Source organism: Macaca thibetana, chromosome 7 (genome assembly GCF_024542745.1).
Source record: "Macaca thibetana thibetana isolate TM-01 chromosome 7, ASM2454274v1, whole genome shotgun sequence".
Taxonomy (NCBI): Eukaryota; Metazoa; Chordata; class Mammalia; order Primates; family Cercopithecidae; genus Macaca; species Macaca thibetana.
The window spans coordinates 158,169,383-158,190,968 of record NC_065584.1 but is presented as its reverse complement, the minus strand read 5'-3'; the positions used below and the strand labels follow the sequence as shown (position 1 = coordinate 158,190,968).

General features: G+C 38.5%; 1 protein-coding gene across 2 annotated transcripts in view; it reads right to left on the bottom strand.

Annotated features, from left to right (window-relative positions):
• Window positions 1–3: 3 nt before the first annotated feature.
• REC114 (REC114 meiotic recombination protein) overlaps window positions 4–21,586 on the bottom strand; it is a 125,243-nt gene continuing 103,660 nt past the window's right edge. For both annotated transcript variants that reach the window (XM_050797758.1, XM_050797757.1), the window contains 4 exons: window positions 19,679–19,762; window positions 8,832–9,044; window positions 3,585–3,671; window positions 4–260 (listed from right to left, as the gene is read on the bottom strand). In XM_050797758.1, coding sequence (XP_050653715.1) covers window positions 96–260; window positions 3,585–3,671; window positions 8,832–9,044; window positions 19,679–19,762 — 549 coding nt within the window. In that variant the 3' untranslated portion in view covers window positions 4–95. The remainder of the gene's footprint in view (window positions 261–3,584; window positions 3,672–8,831; window positions 9,045–19,678; window positions 19,763–21,586) is intronic.

Sequence of the window (21,586 nt, the reverse complement as noted above, 5' to 3'; positions counted from 1 at the left end):
GGAATAATGCTCTTTATTCTAATATCTTCTTTAATTTTAGGAGGAAGCATTTTTCAATACTTTGAAGTTCCTTAGTTATATATGTATCCAGAGCATTAATTTCTCAACCCCGCTAGCTTTTTAAGTTCCTTTTCTACCTCTTCCACAAATGCTGGGAAATTCTGATCCATAAGGCACAAACGCAGGAAGGGGCCTAACTCTTCTGCACCCCATGCAGATTGTTCATAGACACGGGGCAGCTCCTCCGAGGCCAGAAGAGTCTGCAGGGATACCAGAAAAGTAGTTACAGATTACAGGTCAGCAATACCTGGCTAATAGAACACCGGCAAATAGTGCTTTAAGGAAAGATTAGAGAAATACACACCAAAAAAAATTAGTATTAATTAGCTTTACAGGCTTCCTTTACGTAGTTTTACTGTTACATTTACAATTTTGTATATTAATATGTTTTCTGAATACACATAGCATGTGAGATAATCTTGTTGCCTTAAGGAAAGAATTTCAAATATACTGATTAAATGTTTGCAAAGTTGAGATTCTACTTTAATGAAGAATACTGTGCTGATAACCTCTGGATTGAAAATAAACCTGTCAATGAATGAGCTGCACTAGCTTAGTTCATCTTCCCCACAGCATAGGTGGCAGAGTGGATGTGAGCAGTCTATGTGCTAGCTGCATTCTGAATATAAGAAAGAGGCCACAAACTGCCCAAAGGACATTAGTTCACACGTGTCTTTTTCTGGCCATCTATGAGTTTTGACAAATCGTCGTCTATCACCACAATCAAAATACACAATATTTCTTTCACTTCCCAAAAAACTCCCTTATGTGACCCTCGTGCTAGCCATTGCCGTGAAACCCTTAACCCTTAGCAACGACTGATCTCTTCTCCATATAGTTTTGCCTTTTCCAGAATGTCATATAAATGAAACATATGTTGAATCTGGCTTCTTACACTTATCATAATGAATACATTTGAGATTAATCCATGATGTTGAGTATTTCAGTAGTTCATTTTTATTGCTGAATAAGTATTACATTGCATGGATGTGCCACAGTTTGGTTATCTATTCTCCAGTTGAAGGACATTTGGGTGGTTTTATTTTTTGCAATTATGAATAAAGGTGCTATAAACATTCACTTACGGGTTTTTGTGTGAACACAGATTTTCATTTCACTTCAGTAAACACCTGGGATTGAGTCATGTGGTGAGTGTATATTTAACTTTGTAAGAAACTGCCAAACTGTCATCTATAGTGGCTGTCCCATTTACGTTCCACTAGCAGTGTAGATGAGAGTTCTAGTTGCTCACCCATCCAGGATTTGGTATGGTCAGTTTTTATTTTTAATTTAGGCATTCTAGTAAGTTTGCAGGATGTCTCATTGTAGTTTTAATTGGCATTTGCCTAGTGACTAATAATGTTGAACTTTTCACATGCTTATTTGTCATCTGTATGTTTTCTTTGGTAACCTGCAGTGTTTTAAAACCAGTTGAATTAGTTGCCAACATTTAAATATTAGGAGAGTTCAAATAAAAATCTTGACAATTTGGAAGATCTGGCAACACTGGATCCACAGCCCCACATGATGATGATGGGCTCCAGTTCTGTGTGGTCCACTTACTTTGGTGCATTGACTCGGTCATCTTATTGATTGCTCACATTAATTCTATGAGGTAGGTGGTTTTATTATTTCTGTGGATAGCAGGGTTTAGTGTGTAAGTACATAACTGATATTTCTCTAGGAATTCTCTATAACAGAAATTTACTTGGGATATACAGCACTTGTTTTGTTTATTTTTAGAGATGGGGGTCTCACTATGATGTTAGGCCAGGCTGGTCTTGAACTCCTGGCCTTAAGTTATCCTCCTGCCTCAGCTCCCCAAAGTGCTTGAGACTACAGGTGTGAGCCACCATGTGCGGCCTACATCCCTTGTATTAATTGCATTTCTATCCCATCTATGATTATACCACACTTAGTATCCTATTAAAAGAACATTTATGTTTCCAATTTCTTAACAAGCATTGTGATGAACATATGTATATCTGTGTAGTTGAAATGAAGTTATAGATAACATATTAAATTTGATATGTACTGCTAAATTGCCTTCCAAAAGGTTTTACCAACTTACATAGAATGACATGTCCAAAAGATAAGAGCAAATAAGTAATGTATCTGAGCTGCAAGCTTCATGCTTTTTCTCATTTGTATATGGTTCTTCCATACTACATAAATAAACTGGGTAAGGTAAACCTTTTCTAGCAATTGATATTTCCTAAATAAGGACATCACACCCTGCCTTGTTTATTGTTTTATTGCAGCTCTGTGTTCGTCAGCTTATCTGATTCAGTTAGCCCCTAACTCCAATGCAAATATGGGCATTATTCAGTCAGTTCTGCTGCTGGACAAATAATTTTTTTTCATAGTTACCAGGTTATTAAAAGAAATAAACATGAATTCTTGGTCTTCCTACCTCTTGAGTTTTTTATTCTATATGATTGTCCATTTCTTTTGAGTTAGTGGCAAGCCAGATTGAGAAAACACCTTTTTAAAAAAACTACTGATAGCACAGTTTAGTAGAGGAATTAAAAGAAAATTCGGCCGGGCACAGTGGCTCACACCTGTAATCCCAGCAATTTGGGAGTCCGAGGTCGGGGAATCACTTGAGGTCTGGAGTTCAAGACCAGCCTGGCTAACATAGTGAAACCCTGTCTCTACTAAAAATACAGAAATTAGCTGGGCGTGGTGGCACATGCCTGAAATCCCAGCTACTCAGGAGGCTGAGGCAGGAGAATCGCTTGAACCCAGGAGACGGAGGTTGCAGTGAGCCAAGATTGTGCTACTGCACTCCAGCCTGGGCAACAGAGTGAGATCCTGTCTCAAAAAAAAAAAAAAAAAAAAAAAAAATCATACTTGAAGATTGATGAACTCCACGCAGAATTCTGTGGAAAGCAGAAGCTGCTGGCTTGAACACCTGCAATGAGGAATGCAGTGAGGGGGAGACAGAGTCCTTGCAGAGCTCCCAGGAGAGTAGACATCGCACAACCATAGTTTTGAATGAAGAGGTTTTGCAGCAGGGGGCAAGGGGCTGTCTGAAAGCAAGTCTGAGGTAACAGAATTGAATCCTCCTGGGTTTCTACACATCCTTAGCTGAGTACTGACAATCTGCCCATATAGAAACTGTTGTAGATCTGAATCCACATTCATTTTGATATTTGTCTTAAAATAGTTCCCAAATTTCATTTCCATAATTACAATGGAGTCCTTCATTTATTCTTCTTTTTTGGGAAAGTGGTGATTAAATTTTCTGTCTTGGACATTCAACCACTTTTCCTCTTTTTATTTCCTTTGGAGGGTAGATCTTGACTATGTGCCTGCAGCCATCATGTCTCACCTCACAGCTTACTGTAATAAAACTTACTCTGCAAGGAGTAGATGAACATGGCCCTGTCTCTGTCTTTATCACCTTTTAGAGTAATGCTTTAGGTTTCTCTCCTAAAACAAAGAAGTGAACAAAGGGATACAAATTCTTAGGGGTCACTGCTTTTCATGATAAGAAAATTAAACACAGAAATAAGCTCTACCTGAGCTAACTGCGTCAGTGAGGTCCTTCCGTCTGGAGCGCCTGTGCCCGCTGTTACACGCACTTGCTGTTCTGAGTGCTGGTGGGACTGGAATAAAACATGCAATAAGGAGACTAGCTGAATGTAATCTTGCATACCACAGGACATTAAAGAAGCAGAAATACGCATTCATGTTCAAAGAAAGAAAATACCACTAAGAGTGGTTAAAATGATTGTCAGCATAGGTCTGTCTCAGTTTAAATGGGGGGTTACTTGAGTTACCACAGCAGAAGTACTGAGTTTAAATTTGCAGCTCCTGACTTCTATTTGATGTTCCTCAGCCGTTGGCAGGCTGTTAGTGCTGCTTCCTGTCAGACACTGGGGCATTCTTCTGTTGTCAGAGGCCCAGCCTAGGATTCAGGACCACGCATAGGCCCTGGAGGGCTGGCCAGGTGCTGTTACCATGGCAGCCTGCATGCAGTGGATGGACCCCAGCTTCTGATCATGATTTTTCACCCTCTAAAAATTATTGCTCAAGTAATGCATGTTCATTACAGAAATGCAAAATGGAGGGAAACCCCTATAATTTTAAGACAACTGATGTTTTCAGTAAAATGATTTTTTAAAAAAAATCTCATTTTAGATATGCTGAAGGAATGAATTCTTCTGTAAGTAAAACTTATAGATATCTGGTTTCAATGACTGTTTATGCCTCCTACGTACTAGACACTGAGATGGTACAGGGATAGGAGCTACAAAGAACAAGATAGAGTCCTGCCCTCTGGAAGCCCACAGCCTAGTGAGAACCTAACAAGTAGAACCATGAATTACCTTGCAACTCAGGAAGTGCTGGAGGTTCACAGAGAAGTGGGTAAACTGGAGGGCTGTATGCTAAGCAGGAAGTACAGGGATGCTGTAAGGTCCATGCTATCTGGAGAGAATCTGTGGTAATAAGTTGTTCTCAGGTAGGACAATGGGATGCTTTCCAGGGAAATAGAATGAACAAGGTACAGGAGGTCTGGAGACATGAAGGGCCCTACCTCCGTTCCTTCCTAGCCACATGTCTGCAGGCCCCACTATGCTTTGGGTACCTGAGGCTGCTGCAGTGCTAATCTCCAGATGAGCAGTGGTGCTCCTGCACTAGGTATGAGCTGATGGTGCAATACAGGGAGAAAACAGGGCACTCTTTGGAGGGCGCTTCTGTCCATCAGCAACAAGTCTGACTACCCGAAGGCGGGAGATGCCAAATTCTGTCTTCTGTCCTACAGAGAAGCTGATGGTTGCTAGTCAGTAGGTAGCAGAAAAGCAGACCTGGAAGCACTGAACAGCAACAACAACAAGGAGGTGTGGAGGTACAGTGAGGAAGGAAAGAACAAAGACAAGAAAATGAAAAATGAGCAAAATGGCCAAAGGACTCTATAATCAAGAGCCCTAAGACAATCCGCATTTCTCTCTTCAGTTCCTTCAGTTTTCTCCTCTGTAAACACAAGGCAGACTCTAGTGCCTAGTGTTTCTTCAGCTATCACATTTGATGCTTTCCTAGAATACGTATCATTTCAGCTCACACAAAGAACTAAGATGTCAACCAAAATTGCCATAAACACTGTAAAAAATAGCTAAGTGGCACTGAACCACCTGAGGCTAGTGGGCTCTAGGATTAGATGGTCCACCTCTGCAACAGCATAGAGATGGAAGGGTCTGCGCACATAGTAGCTGGAGTCCCCTAGCTACTTTCTTGTGGACTTTTTGTGCTAACAGGAAAGAGTTCACATAGGAACTGCGATCCTCTTTCCTGTCTTTCCCATCCCCCTCCCCAGGATGGGCTGGTTGCCTTTGAAGTGCTAAGGTTGAGAAATGCCTGGTTAAGCCACAATTAACCAAATTACAAGGCTAAGGAAAAGCAAAAACTAAAATATGAGCCAGGAAATGACTCAAGAACTTGAAATAGAATTCTATTTGCAAAGAAGGAAACAACTCTTATACTAAAAGATTACAGGTATTACAAAAATGACACACCTGAATGTAAGAGAGCAGCAAAATGACCAGAACTTGGCCATGGCTTGTACCTCTTAAGATAGATTCTGAGAAAGAGCACATGCTACCAAAATTTGTACATCAGTAGTTAAGGGCAAACCTTATGTTTTACCATTAGGAAAACTAGAATGTTTAGGTGGTGCCTCACAAGGTCTGTACCCTGGTGGAATTTAATCCAATGACTTTAACTTGTCGTCTGCTCTGCAGCTTCATACACTATCTTATCATGCCCTCTTTTGGCTCTGGAGGTTCTGATCCTTGCTAATTGGCCAGGATGCTGATTTGTTCATTTGCAATGGAAGGCACATCTGAATGGGTAACATTGAGGGCAATAATAGTAATGATGGATTTTGTGATTATATTTGCCAGGCATTGTATTGGGTGCTCTCTATACAGCATTTTAATCTCACCATTTTACAGATGGAGCTAATTGGCTTCCGTGAGATCACACAGCTGCTAAGAAATAGGGTCAGGATTCTAACCTAGATCCATCTTGATACCAAAGCCTGTGGTCTTTGTACAATATCATGCTATCTTAGTCAAATCACCCAATTACAGTTCAGAAGAGTCCCTGAAAATAGAATCAAGAAAGGCATGCAAGTTTCCTAACCACTTCTCAGGTATTTCTACCTAGACATTTGGGATCAGTCTTTAACATCAGAGAGCTGGAGCCTTCATCTGGGGCTGTAACTCACAACTCAGCCTGCATTTGTTACTGCATGTTACAACTTCAATTTATTTACCTTTGTAATACTTAGGTAATTGTGTAACCTGACAAGGTTCTAGCGTGATGTGACTTCATTACCTTTATAAGGACTTCCAGACTGAGTTCCCAAATTCTGGAACCCTTCTAGGTTTTTGTTACACTGCATGCATTGGGTATACTATACTATCATCTGAATCTATTGGGCAGTGAAACATGAAAATCTGAAGGGAAAAGAATCATAAGCAATAAAATACCTTATAGTAACCACTCCAACCCATTTGTAGGGAGGGGATTCTTAAGAAATACAGCAGGAGCTGAATATAGACAGAGCATTATTGTTTGAAACTAGATCCAGGGTTTGTGAGGCAAGCAGCTTCGGCGTTAAGACATCTTCATGAAAATCAAATGAAGGGAAAGAACTCAAACCACCAAAATCTGTTTGGCAAACTAAATACCTTCAAGAGGAAATCATGTAGCACCTGCTTAAAGAAAAAGATTTTATAATAAATAATGAAAATTTATGTTCACCTCAGACAAATTATAAAGAACAGGAAACTTAGTGACAGCCGGGCCTGATGGCTCACGCCTGTAATTCCAGCACTTTGGGAAGCCGAGGTGTGTGGATCGCCTGAGGTCAGGAGTTCAAGACCAGCCTGGCCAACATAATGAAACCCCATCTCTATTAAAAATACAAAAATTAGCTGGGTGTGGTGGCGGACACCTGTAATCCCAGCTACTCGGGAGGCTGGGGCAGGAGAATGGCTTGAACTCGGGAGGCGAGGTTGCAGTGAGCTGAGATCGTGTCATTGCATACTCCAGCCTGGGCAACAAGAGCGAAACTCTGTCTCAGGAAAAAAGAAAAAGAAACTTAGTGACAAATCAGCAAAAATGAGGTGTTTTGGTTAAGGAAAACTAACGGGATGAAGTAATGGAAAACCAGGTTTGGAAAAATGACTTCTCAAAGCAAATGCAAAACCCAGCTTGAAAGCAGAATCTCATCTCAAGAGCAGAGATAGGTGCTTATTCCAACAATATTTGAAACTATGCCAAAGAAATGCAGAACACATATTTCTGGGAGAAATCCTACAGTCATGAGTCTCAAATGTTTTTATCTCAAGACCCCTTATGAGGCCTTCAAAGAACTTTGATTTGAGTTACATTTATCTGTGTAGAAATTAACATGGAATTTTAAACTATTCATTAAAAATAGTAAACTCACTTTATGTTAATATTGAAAACATTTTTAGGGAAAATAACTTTTCTAAAACAAAATGTCATGATTTTTGCAAATCTCTTTACTACCTAGTTTAATAGAAGGTGACTGGATTCTTACATCTGCTGCTGCACTCAGTCTGCTGTAATGTGCTGCTTTGGTTGGAGACATGAAGAAAATCTGGCCTCACACAAATTGTAGATGGAGAAGGGAGGGGTATTTTAGAATAGCCTGTTCAGATAACTGGATATTCCTTGATATAACACCAAAACTCAACGAGTGAGTTGCTTAAAGGTAAGTTGCAATATAGAATCTGAAACCATAGCAATGAACTTGTTATACTGTTATATTACACTCTTTTAGCCTATCTTACACTTTTGAATAGCTCTTTATCCACGTATAATTTTGTGGCATTCAGGCATCGGTCATTTGGACAGTACTGGTTCACTGAATATACTGTCTTTCAAATATTGACACATTTCATCAGGTAATTACTTATAAAAAAGTAAATCACATTTATTAATAGCACCTTTAGAAAAGTCTTCCAGGTTGGGAAGTTGTGAAGCTCATGTGGCAGATACAAGTTTTTCAAGATTCTGATTTTCACTTGGAAGTTTAAATTTTATCATTTTCAATAAATACTATCAGTTGTTTTCCTGAAGTGATAGTTCATTTCACTGATTTTTGAAAAAATGTCTGCCAAATAACCCAAATCTGAATGACCATAGTCTATTGTTCTCTCACATGATGATGGTATTTTATGAAAAAAGAGGCTAGTTCAAAATACAAATGTCATACAGGTGCATTCCCTTGAGACAACCATGGTACTGCAGACTGCTGGGTTATTTCGTTAGTTTGTTCTTCCTGCGAATGATTGGAACATGATGACTATGAGCACAGTTTGGTGCCACTGCCTGATCTGTATGATGGCAGCAGCCTTACTCATGATGCCTTTGTCTCATCAATTCAAATGCTGACACAGTGAAAAAGGCAAGTGATACTATTTCTTTAAATATTAAGAAAAATAATTTTGACCTTGTGGACCCCCTGGAAGGGTCCTAGGGAGGGGTTCATGGACCACACTTTGAGAACCACTGTTCTATAGTGACACCTGGAATGCAGCCGGAACTCCTTCCTCCCTAATTTCTGAATAGGGAGCTACAATGAGTGTCGGCCTCAATTTTAAAAAGTCGCCCAACGTTAGATGTTTTTAAACTACAAACCTAACAGACTCGACAAACTCCAGTCATTTTGGCCACTCATTGTGCACTGCATTGTCATGTTTCCTGCATAGCCGACACATCAGCCTACTTACTCCAGCCTGCCATGGGACACTCTTTGCAGAGTCCTTCCCTTGACTTCCACTTGCCCTGGGTGGGCCAGGAATCAGCTGAAGCTCCTGGATGTTCCCATCAGGCACCTGAACGGTTATGTATTGCGCCAGCTTTTGAACACAACTGCAGCAGTGTTCCAGCGCCTGCTCCTTTGACTCTCCACTGAACTGTACTCGAAACAGGCGACTCTTGTCCTGTTTGACAAATCAAAAGACCCTCATGAGAGACCCTCGTCATATAACTTTACCTTTATTTACTTTGGGGTCTTCCACTGAGTGGTTCCTTTGCTTGGCGGAAGAAGAGGTATAGATAAGGGAACAGTCATCTTCACTTATTGATGCAGGCATAGAAAAGCCAATAACTCATTTTCTTCCCCCTTCTGGGAGTTGCTCATCATACTAAAATTCACTTCCCTCTGGGAAGTGACATCAGCAAAAATGGAAAAGCTCTATCATAAAGACAAGATCACTATACTGATTGCAGATCAATGTTTTATCATGCTTTGGAATAAAGATTTCATAGCTTCTAATTCCTTAAGTTAAAAATCTGAGAAGATAATAATACAGCATAGTCCTGCTCAACAAAATTTTTCTAAACTGACTAATATCAAACCAGGTAGATACCACATTAAACAAGGCAGTGAGCTTAAACAATACTGAGGAAGAGTGACAGGCAGATGCTCAAAGCTAACAGATCTCATGCTAACGATCTGTATATATAAACGATCTGTACCCTTTATCCTTAAAGAGGCCAGACTACCACACAAGTTGCATAGTGAAAGGCTGTCTTTAATTTGCTATATGAGTCACATCCCTTGGCAAATTAGCAAATGTGGGACAGATGCAATTAAAAATTTTTAAAAATCTTTCTACTACATCAAAGTTATTTGATTACAAGTATAAAAACATCTGTGTAAAAACATCTAGATTGTAACAATAACATAAAATCATTTTAGAATAGTTTCCCTTTTTTCTAGTCTACTACTCTGCCTAGTTTAAAGGAGTCAACCTACATAAAAGCCTCCTGAAACAGGACTGTATATATTGTATACCTTTCATCAGTTTCCTCTGTAAAGAAATGCAGATGCTAAGCTTAGCACAGTGACAGTCCTTTTCCCCCATGAAATATATATACCATGTTGCTACCTTGAAAACACTCTTAACTACAGTTAACAAAATCCTGTAAGTTCCTATAAGCAAATAGTCCTTGATTTTCCTGTTCACAATTCACACTATTTAAATAAATCCATCGAGTAAAGCCATATATTTAGGTTACAGAAAACTCTTGGCATGGCTAAGATAATGGTAAACTATCATGTTTAGAAGAATAGACACCACTACCCCTTTTCACTGCCACTATTTGGTTCTCTTCATATTTTAATTCATTTAATTTTTCCCCTCAATATAAAAGTAATCCATGATCATTATCTTGTCCAACATTGGAAAAAATATGAAAATAGTCATATATATCTGTGGGTATATAAAAGAATATATGCAAACACTCGTGTAATTTCTAAAATTTTAGGTACATAGGTATATATATGAGATACATGAGATGTTTTGATACAGGCATTCAATTGGTAATAATCACATCATGGAAAATGGGGTATCCATCCCCTCAAGCACTTATCCTTTGAGTTACAAACAATCCAACTCTACTCTTATTTTAAAATTTCCATTATTGTCATCCTGTTGTGCTATCAAATACTAGGTCCTGTTCATTCTTTCTTTTTTTGGACCCATTAACCATCCCCACTACCCCCCACTACCCTTCCCAGCCTCTGGCAACCATCTTTCTACTCTTTATCTCCATGAGTTCAATTGTTTTGATTTTTAGATCCCTCAAATAAGTGAGAATATGTGATGTTTGTCTTTCTGTGCCTGGTTTATTTCACTTAACATAATGACCCCCCAGTTCCATCCATGGTATTGCAAGTAACAAGATCTCATATTTTTAACTTTTATTCTAAGTTCAGGGGTCCAAGTGCAGGTTTTTTACATGGGTAAACTTGTGTCACGGGAGTTTGTTGTACATATTATTGCATCACCTGGGTATTAAGCCTAGTACCCATTCGTTATTTTTCCTGATCCTCTACCCTCCAAAAGGCCCCAGTGTATGTTGTTCCCCTCTATGTATTCATGTGTTCTCATCATTTAGCTCCCACTTATAAGTGAGAACTTGTGGTATTTGGTTTTCTGTTCCTGTGTTAGTTTGCTAGGGATAATGGCCTCCAGCTCCACCCATGTCCCTGCAAAAAATATTTCATTGTTTTTATGACTGCATAGTACTCCATGGTGTGTATGTGCCACATTTTCTTTTTCCAGTCTATCATAGATGGGCATTTAGGTTGATTCCATGTCTTTGCTATTGTGAATAGTACTACAAAGGACATGCATGTGCGTATGTCAATATTACAGAATGATTTATATTCCTTTGATTATATACCAAGTAACAGGATTGCTGGGTCAGATGGTGTTTTAGGTCTTTGAGGAATTGCCACACTGTCTTCCACACTGGCTGACCTAATTTACACTCCCACCAACAGTGTATAAGCATAACCTGCCAGCATCTGTTATTTTTCTACTTTGCAGTAACAGTCATTCTGACTGGTGTGAGATGGTATCTCACTGGTTTTGATTTGTATGTCTCTACTGATCAGTAATGTTGAGGTTTTTTTCATATAGTTGTTGGCTGCATGTATGTCTTACTTTTAAAAAATGTCTATTCAGCCGGGCACAGTGGCTCACGCCTATAATCCCAGCTCTTTGGGAGGCTGAGGCAGGAGGATCACAAGGTCAAGAGATCGAGGCCATCCTGGCCAACATGGTGAAACCCTGTCTCTAGTGAAAATACAAAAATTAGCTGGGCATGGTGGCGCATGCCTGTAGTCCCAGCTATTCAGGAGGCTGAGGCAGAAGAATCACTTGAACCCGGGAGGCAGAGGTTGCAGTGAGCCAAGAGCGTGCCACTGCACTCCAGCCTGGCAACAGCGAGCCTCCATCTCAAAAAAAAAAAAAAACAGAAGAAAAAAGAAAGTGTCTATTCAAGTCCTTTTCCCACTTTCTTATGGAGTTTTTTTCTTGTAAATTTAAGTTTCTTGTAGGTGCTGGATATTAGACTTTTGTCATATGCATAGTTTGCAAAAATATTCTCCTCTTCTGTAGGTTTTGTGTTTACTTTGTTGATAGTTTCTTTTGCTGTGCATCGCTCTTTGGTTTAATTAAATCCTATTTGTCAACTTTTGCTTTTGTTGCACTTGCTTTTGGCGTCTTTGTCACAAAATCTTTGCCTGTGCCTGTGTCCTGGATGGTATTGCCTAGGTTGTCTTCCAGCATTTTTATAGCTTTTGGTTTTACATTTAAGTCTTTAATCCATCTTGAGTTAATTTTTGTTTATGGTGTAAGGACCCTTCCAGTTTCAATTTTCTGTGTATGGCTAGCCAGTTATCCCAGCGTCTCATTCTTTTTTATGGCTGAACAGTACTCCACTGTGTGTAAGTACCACATTTTCTTTATCCATTCATCTGCTGATGAACACTTAGGTTGCTTCCAAATCTTGGCTATAGTGAATAGTGCTGCAACAAACATGGGGGTGCAGATATCCTGATATGCTGATTTCCTTTCTTTTGGGTATATATACAGCAGTAGTATTGCTGGATCATATGGTAGCTCTATTTTTAGTTTTTTGAGGAACCTCCAAACTGTTCTCCATAATGGTTGTACTAATAATTTACATTCCCACCAACCATGTAAGAGGGTCCCCTTTTTGCCGCATCCTCTCCTGCATTTGTTATTGCCTGTCTTTTGGATAAAAGCCATTTTAACTGGAGTGAGATGATATCTCATTGTAGTTGTGATTTGCATTTCTCTGATGATCAGTGATGTTAAGCACCTTTTCATATACCTGTTTGCCATTTGTATGTCTGATTTTTGAGAAATGTCTATTCAAATCTTTTGCCCATTTTAAAATCAGATTATTAGTTTTTTTCCCTATTGAGTTGTTTGAGCTCCTTATACATTCTGGTTATTAATCCCTTGTTACATGGGTAGTTTGCAAATATTTTCTCCCATTCTGTGGGTTGTCTCTTCACTTGGTTGATCGTTTCCTTTGCTGTGCAGAAGCTTTTTAACTAAAGTGATCCCCTTTGTCCATTTTTGCTTCTGTTGTCTATGTTTGTAGGGTATTACTCAAGAAATTTTTGCCCAGACCAACGTCCTGGAGAGTTTCCCCAATGTATTCTTGTAGTAGTTTTCTTAGTTTGGGGTCTGTAAGTATTTAATCCATTTTTATTTCATTTTTGTATATGGTGAAAGATGGGAATCTAGTTTCATCCTTCTGCACACAGATATCAGTTTCCCAGAACTCTTTATTGAAGAGACTGTCTTTTCCCTCAGGGTATGTTCTTGACACCTTTGTGGAAAATGAGTTCACTGATAAATGTATTTTTATAGGTTATATATTGTGTGTGTATGTATATAAAATTCATTGCTGTTCTATAACATAATTTTTAATTTAACATTCTATCTAAAAATAGAAGTATATACCTCATTACTTTCAATGGCTGAAGAGTATTCCTTTATTTAACTGGCCCCCTATGGATGAACATATAGGTTATTTCCAGCCTTTGTTCCTATTATAAACCACAAAGCTTTGACAAGCACTCTTATGCATACATCTTTGTGTATACATGCCTAAAAGCAGACTTGTTGGGTCAAAGGATGTGTGTAATTCATATTTTGGTACATAATGCCTAACTCCCCTGTGGACAGACAGGGCTGATTTACTCCCACCAAGAATCTATGTGCCCATTTCCCTCCAACACTGAAGATTCTTTTTTTAAATTTTTGTCAACATGCTAGGTTAACATAGTTTTTTTAAAATTTCATTTATTTGATAACAAGTGAGGTTGACTATCTTTCTTATGCTTATTGGTCATTTGTATTTTTTCTTTTAGTGTGTTACCCATTCATGCCCTTAGTCATTTTCCTCTTGGATGGATAATCCCCAAATTATCAAGAGTCATTGAAAGCTAACCTTCCCTGAGGAAGGGAAAAGAACTGATAAGAGACCTATACATTCAGTCTATAATACTACTATGAATCTTCTTTTGTGAAATTAAGCTGATTCCTTATTTACCGTTGTTTAGCTGTTTCCAACAGACTCTATATGAAGACATCTATATGAAGTACCCTTATATTAGCTATTAGGATTCTGCGATTATCTAACCTTTTGACGGTGACATCAGCAACTGTACTTCATAGCTAGCTTTAAAAAGCTGTATGCACAAGCAGACACTAAGCATACAAGCAGGGCAAAAACCTGAGACCAGTTATATAAGTCTACAGGTATCTATATGCAAATGTATATAAGAATCAGTTTGGATAGCTAGAGTTTTTTTGGAGTGTAACTCCAAAAAAGCAACAGAGTAGCTTACATGTCTAATAGCCTAACTGAAGTCTTGTTCCATGTTTGCTTCTGTAAAAATTTCAGAATTTAAGCTTATCATCTGAAGCCAGAAATACTACTTCAACGCATGTGGATCCAAGATAAAACCCAGGTACATCAGGAAAAATCTGAAAATTAGTTGTATTGTATCTCCATCCTATATCCTCAGTGCCATAGGTTACCATAATGGAAAACTTTCCATTGGATTAACCAGAGGGACTGCTAGTGATTGAAAGTCTTGATGAGATTTATTTTCATGCCATAATCAAAAGTCAGAAAGAGCTTCTTGCTGTGAAGTGAAAAGTTCTCAAGTATACCAACAACCATGAACTTCGCCAAATACACAGTCTCTAGTTTCTATCACCTAAGAAGATGGGCTTATAATTACTGTATCTTAAGTGGTGGCTTACATGTAAAGTTGTATCTACCCTCCTTCAGAACCCTTAATTTCAAGTTATAACAACTAATACGGACTCAAGGAAGCAAATTTAAGGATAAGTGCTCATCTCTTTTCACTTATCTATGTGTACTCACAAGAAAATCAAGGCTTCACTTTCTGGAAGGGATTAGGCCTACTAAGTGCTGGCTCACAGGTATGAATAACATCTCCATACAGAGATGCTTAGGCCACAGGCTCCACAGCAGGTGTTCCAAGGCATCGTCATGCCCTGGAAGATGTGGAGCCCAGTTAACACGACATAGAGAGCCAAGGAGACACTAGAGGCCTCACACAAACCCAGTGGGTTTTCCCTCTGGTTTTAGATTCATCACCCAGATCGGTACGAAATTTTCCATTACCACTAAGACCCCAAATGAAGCAGTTTTCCCCATCACTTATTGTGAATTCTTCTACTATAGAAAATGTGGGAGGAAGTACAGAAAAAGGTCTTAACCAGAGAAGGTACTTCAGCATTTTATTTGATTCTTTGCTTTGAAACTAAAAGGCAATACTCAAAGCCTTGGCTAGATGAAATAATTTTAAAAACTCCTCAGTGAGTTACTGGGAGTGAGAAGTAAAGAGGACAGCGGTTGTTTGTGTTTACTTCTTTGAGCCAAAGTGCCCTTAAGATAAGGATCTACATGTCTACTATTAGCCCATTAACCAGAACCTATTTTATCAGAATTGCTGGAAAAAGGGAAGCCTGCTTATAAGTAGGCAGAATTTATTCAACCTACTTATTTCAGTTCAGAGAGAAAAGAAATATAATGCTTACTACTCACAGAATTTATTATATTAAATTGCTATAAAAGGAATGAAAATTTTACTTCTTCCATTTGTCAATAATAGTGTTTTGGCATAATACTTGAAAACTAAAAGTTATCCAAGGCATGAAGCACCAAAGATACTCTTTACCAGGTAGGGCAAAAGAAGAATCTGTTGGTTCAATGTCAGTATATTACATCAAGTCAATAGATCAAAGGAGGAAAAAAACCCATGATCTTAATACTTGTCAAAAAGCATTTGATAAAATGATATGTAATCCTGATAAAGGCATTAAATAAACTATAATTGAAAGAGATCTCCCTTACATGATAAAGAATATCCGACCATTAGCTAGGCATGGTGGCACATTCCTGTGGTCCTAATTACTCAGGAGGATGGGGCGGGAGGATTGCTTGAGCCCTGAAGGTCGAGGCTGCAGTAAGCGGAGCTCACAACACTGTGCTCCAGCCTGGGTGACAGAGCGAGACTCTTCTCAAAAAAAAAAAAAAAAAATCCAGTTAACAGCCAGAGATGGAATTAATGTGTAAACACTACTTCCCATGCAAGTCAGGAAGATGTCAAAGATACTATAACCCTATGATTACAGTGTTCTGGGAGATCTAGATAATTTGGTAAGGTAGGAAAAGTAATAAAAAATATAAATCACTGGAAAGAAATACAATTGTAAATTACAAAAACACTTTCCTAGAAATTAAAAAAACAAAGTTTAGTAAGGAGGTTAAATTTAATTCAGAAAAAAATCCAATAATAACTAGCTGGAAATATATTTGGGATAAAGAATACCATTTACAGCTGGGCATGGAGGCTCATGCCTGTAATTCCAGCACTTTGGGAGGCCGAGGCGGGCAGATCACCTGAGGTCGGGAGTTTGAGACCAGCCTGATCAACATGGAGAAACCCTATCTCTCCTAAAAATACAAAATTAGCTGGGTGTAGTAGCGCATGCCTGTAATCCCAGCTACTCAGGAGGCTGAGGAAGGGGAATCACTTGAACCCAGGAGGCGAAGGTTGCAGTGAGCTGAGATCGTGCCATTGCACTACAGCCTGGGCAACGAGCGAAATGCCGTCTCAAAAAAACAAAAACAAAAACAAAAAACAGGCCGGGCGCGGTGGCTCAAGCCTGTAATCCCAGCACTTTGGGAGGCCGAGATGGGCGGATCACGAGGTCAAGAGATCGAGACCATCCTGGCTAACACGGTGAAACCCCGTCTCTACTAAAAAAATACAAAAAACTAGCCGGGCGAGGTGGCGGGCGCCTGTAGTCCCAGCTACTCGGGAGGCTGAGGCAGGAGAATGGCGTAAACCCGGAAGGCGGAGCTTGCAGTGAGCTGAGATCCGGCCACTGCGCTCCAGCCTAGGCGACAGAGCAAGGCTCTGTCTCAAAAAAAAAAAAAAAAAAAACAAAAAACAAAAAACAAAAAACACACATTCACAATAGCAGGCAAATGGTTCCTAGCTTTAAATGTCTAAAAAATCTATACATATGGTATATACACAAATATATAAAATTATACAACTACACAAATTATACATAGTTTGAAGAGGAGAAAAACTAGGCAAAAGAAGTAGACAGGTGATTCACAGAAGAAATACAAATGTCACATTACCATTCTCATCAGTTTTAATAAGAAATGCAAATTAAAGGAATATTCTCATTTCTGCCTGTCAAATTAGAAACTAGTTTTTGAATTTAAATTGTATTACCATGTTGGAGAGGATTTGGATAAATGAACATTCTTACACATTACCAGTACAGTAGAAGCAGAGACAACCTATTGGGAGGGCAAATTTATAAATTAAAAAAAAAAAAAAAGTGTATACATCTGGGACTTCTAAGTAAAGAATCCTGTAAATAAATCCTTATGAAGATCAGAACATTTTTATAATAGTGAAAAATTAGCAATGAGTTAAACCCTAGTGCATCCAAACAATAACATGCTACCAAGCCATTATGAGTGTTTTCAGAGACTAATGGCTTGGTATAATGTTCCTGATAAAAAGAACAGGATACAAAGTACTACAATCCCCATTTTATAAATTATCTATATGGTTGACACTCAGTTAGCACAAGCCAATCCACAAGAGGGGCTGGAAATGTCAAACGCTCATTTTCCTAATCTTTGCAGTTCGGGACAGCCATATTACACTGGTCCATGACACATAAGCAGGCATCTTCTGGGGGTTGTGGGTGGTGGAGAGCTGTATAGGAAAGTGGATGCTTTCCTTATAAAAGGGCCAGGTGATGCTGACCTTCCTTCAATGGAAATACAGTAGAGCTGCAGCAACCATTCTGCACCCAAGAGGGAGCAGCCAGGAGAGTTACAGAGATACCAACGTGGACACTGTTGAGTTGCTGGATGATGCTAGCAACTGCCTGTTTCTAGATTTTTTTTTTTTTTTTTTTTGGAGACGGAGTCTCGCTCTGTCGCCCAGGCTGGAGTGTAGTGGTGTGATCTTGGCTCACTACAACCTCTGCCTCCTAGGTTCAAGCAATTCTCTCGTCTCAGCCTCCCAAGTAGCTGGGATTACAGGCACCTACCACCACCCCCGGCTAATTTTTGTATTTTTAGTAAAGATGGGGTTTCACCATGTTGTACAGGCTGGTCTTGAACTCCTGACCTCAGGTGATCTGCCCGTCTTGGCCTCCCAAAGTGCTGGGATTACAGGCATGAGCCACCATGCCCAGCCTAGATTTCCTTTTAAGTGAAAAAAAAAGAAATCTGGTTTTTTAGGCCATTATAGCTGATTTTTCTCTTACATGCATCTGAACACAATCCTAACTGATACAGTATATATACTTAGTAAAAGCTTCAGAATATTAATAATTATTTTTGAGTGGTCAAATTATGGTTGATTTTTATTTTGCTCTTTGTAGTTAGTTTAAAATTTTAGTAATAATGTATATTTAGAAAAATTTAAAACTCAAATATCAAACATATAGCATGGTATAACTTTTTCAGAGATCTATACATTCATTCAGTATGATATGGTCTGGAGCTAAGTCCAAAGATCAAAAGGCAGCCGCAGCCTGGTTCTCTGATAGCTAGTCATAACCTGGGCTATTGGCCTAAGTCACTTGCCTTATATGGGAAACAAAACAGGGGTTCTTGAACATTTTGGAGTGTGTGCTCCAGACCCCGTGACAATCTGGTAAGCCAGTGGACTCAGAACAATGTTTTTAATCACACAAAATACACAAGTTTACAAAGAAACCAATTATACTGAATTTGTTTATTACAATATTAAGGCACTAATTTGTGAACTAATGTATATGCTTCTTTATTAACATATTTGATAATAAAGATCTAGTAGGACTAATAAACACCTTAATTTTCAGGTAGTGATGAGCATAAACATTTGAGATGTCAGAAACAACTGAACTGTGATATGAAAGTATCTGTGATTTCCATTGGTGAGAAGTTCTAAAACTACTGTGGTCTGCTGGCCTACATTCATAGTGGAAGGAAATGATAAATTTCAATTAGAGGTCAGTGAAAATCCATGGAAGTTCATGGACCCCCTGAATTCTATGGAGACTCTGGGGTCTGTGTACCCCAGGTTAATACCCTTCCACTAGATAATCGTCTAACTCTCAGAGTCTGAGTCCCTCAAAAATTAGTATCTTTCACTTAAATTTCAATATTATCTACTCCGTGAATGTTAACAGATTGGTTTTCATAGTTATTTTTGAAGGAAAATGATCCAGGTGATTAATATGCACGTTTCTTTGATGAGGATCATTCTTTACACTTAATACAGCTAGAAAGCAAGAGAATTTTTTTAATATTAGAAAAAATGAAAATACATATTCACTGAATCATTTGAAAATATACACCTTTTTAAACATCCAAATAGCAAGACAAACGATGCACTCCACCTCCTCCCGATCTGTGCTTGGGGGACAGAGAATGGCTGCACAGCTCCATCAGACGCATATTGATAAATCCATTAGAGCCTGACTCCTTAGCAATGTCTTCCTGCTAATGAGGCTTCTGCCTCTCTACGGTCCTTGTTTCATGTTTTACTCATAGTACAAACCTTTCTTAAACATTTGTATTCTTTCCAGTACATGACACCTACTAAGAGATGCTCTCAAACACCTCCCCAACATACACACATAAAAGATGAGAAGAGTATGATCATTAGCTTAAATCTTGCCTTTATCGTTGTTCCAAACAACAGACAATCCATGCGTCTTACAATCTTCAACCAGTCCTTGCTACCAACGAGTGAAAACCCTTCCTGAAACAAAATAATTAGGCAAAAATTAGCAACAGAAGCAAAAATATGAAGAATAGCTATGGCTGCAGCTACTTCCTGTTAGAAAGTTGTATATTTATTTATTGTGTAACTCAAACATAGTAGCAATGACTCAATACAACCAGTTGCCAAAGATGACCCTTATACTAAGTCCTCAATGTCCTGGTGCTTTTCCTGCATGACGAACATAAAAACAACTTTTTTTCTTAATCTTTTTATGTTGAAAATCAATACAATACTAAAGAGAGTTAAGTGTCCATAGTCATATTTCATATAAAATGCCTCTAGAATTTGCCAAAATATTATTTTATATCCCCCCAAATCAAGAGTTCCATTATACTGATTTATTAACTTATCTGGCACATCTCTAACTCCATAGTAAGAATTCTCTTCACAAGAATCTTATTTTCAGATTCCTAGGAATGGAAAATTTAAAGCATTTTGCTTTTGGATACTGAATGTTTACTTCATTTCCATCTGAAAAAACAAAAAAAGACAAAGAGGGCAGTAGAGGGCACACAAGTCTCAAATGAGAGACAACAGTTAGATCCATAAAGTGAAAAGATAAACTTTATCTACCATTTACTAATGAAGTCAGTGGAATGAACTATCTGATGATTATGGCAGCTCTTAAGCGCCAAATATGTTGTCAGTGCGTTTCCTCAGTTAAGCAACCCACTGAGTTAGAATATGTTTAGCATACAGTAAAACCAATCCAGGAGATTAACTTACAACATGCAAAAACGGCATGCAAACTGCCAGTCTACCCTTAAATGTTAGTCCAACATAGCTAGGGAAGGCTGCTGGAGTAATCTGAGAAATCCCCAACTCTTAAAAAACAGAAGAAAATGTAGTCCCTTGTTCATTTGAGCCCTCACAAAATCCCTGTGCTTAAATCTCAGTATGGTGAAAGTTGCAACTTTCACAGAAATTTACAACCTGGGAGACAGTGAGGGTTACTTCTTTGATGCTTTAATTAAAAAATAATAATAATAAAAATTTAAAAATTAGCCGGGTGTGGTGGCAGGTGCCTGTAGTCCGAGCTACTCGGGAGGCTGAGGCAGGAGAATGGTGTGAACCCAGGAGGCAGAGGTTGCAGTGAGCCGAGACTGCACCACTGCACTCCAGCCTGGGCGACAGAGCGAGACTCCACCTCAAAAAAAAAAAAAAGTCAGTTCTGAAATGCTAATTCTAAGTATTTTATCAGTAGCAGGTTTTTTTTTTTTTTTTTTTTTTTTTTTTTTCCAAATGGAAAAGGAAGTTAGGCAAACCATTTATGATTTCTTAAAACCTTCTCAGAATTAGCAAAAAGAAATGTTGATTATTACATCCAAAAATACAGTTAATTGTAGTTTCGAGTGGCAATATATGAGGAAACTGGTACTCACACACATTGCTGGTGGGAGTGCAAATTGGTACAGTGCTTATGGAGGGCAATTTGGCAATATCAAAATTACAAATGCACTTACATTTGGACCCAGCAATCCCAATGCCGGGAATTCATTTTACAGATCAACCTGCACATGTATGAAGTGATGCATGGAGAAGGGTAAGCATTTCTGCTTTTTTTTTTTTTCTAACAGAAGATTGGAAAAACAACTCAAATATGCATCAAAGGTGGATTGGTTAAGTAAATTGTGGTACTCTATACAATGGAATACTATACAGGTGTAAAAAGTAGTAAATGTTATATATCAGCACTGTCCAGAAGAAACAGAATTTGAGCTACATATGTAATTTGAAGTTTTCTAGTATCACTTTAAAAAAAGAGAAATAGGCAGAATTGGTTTTAATATTTATTTAACC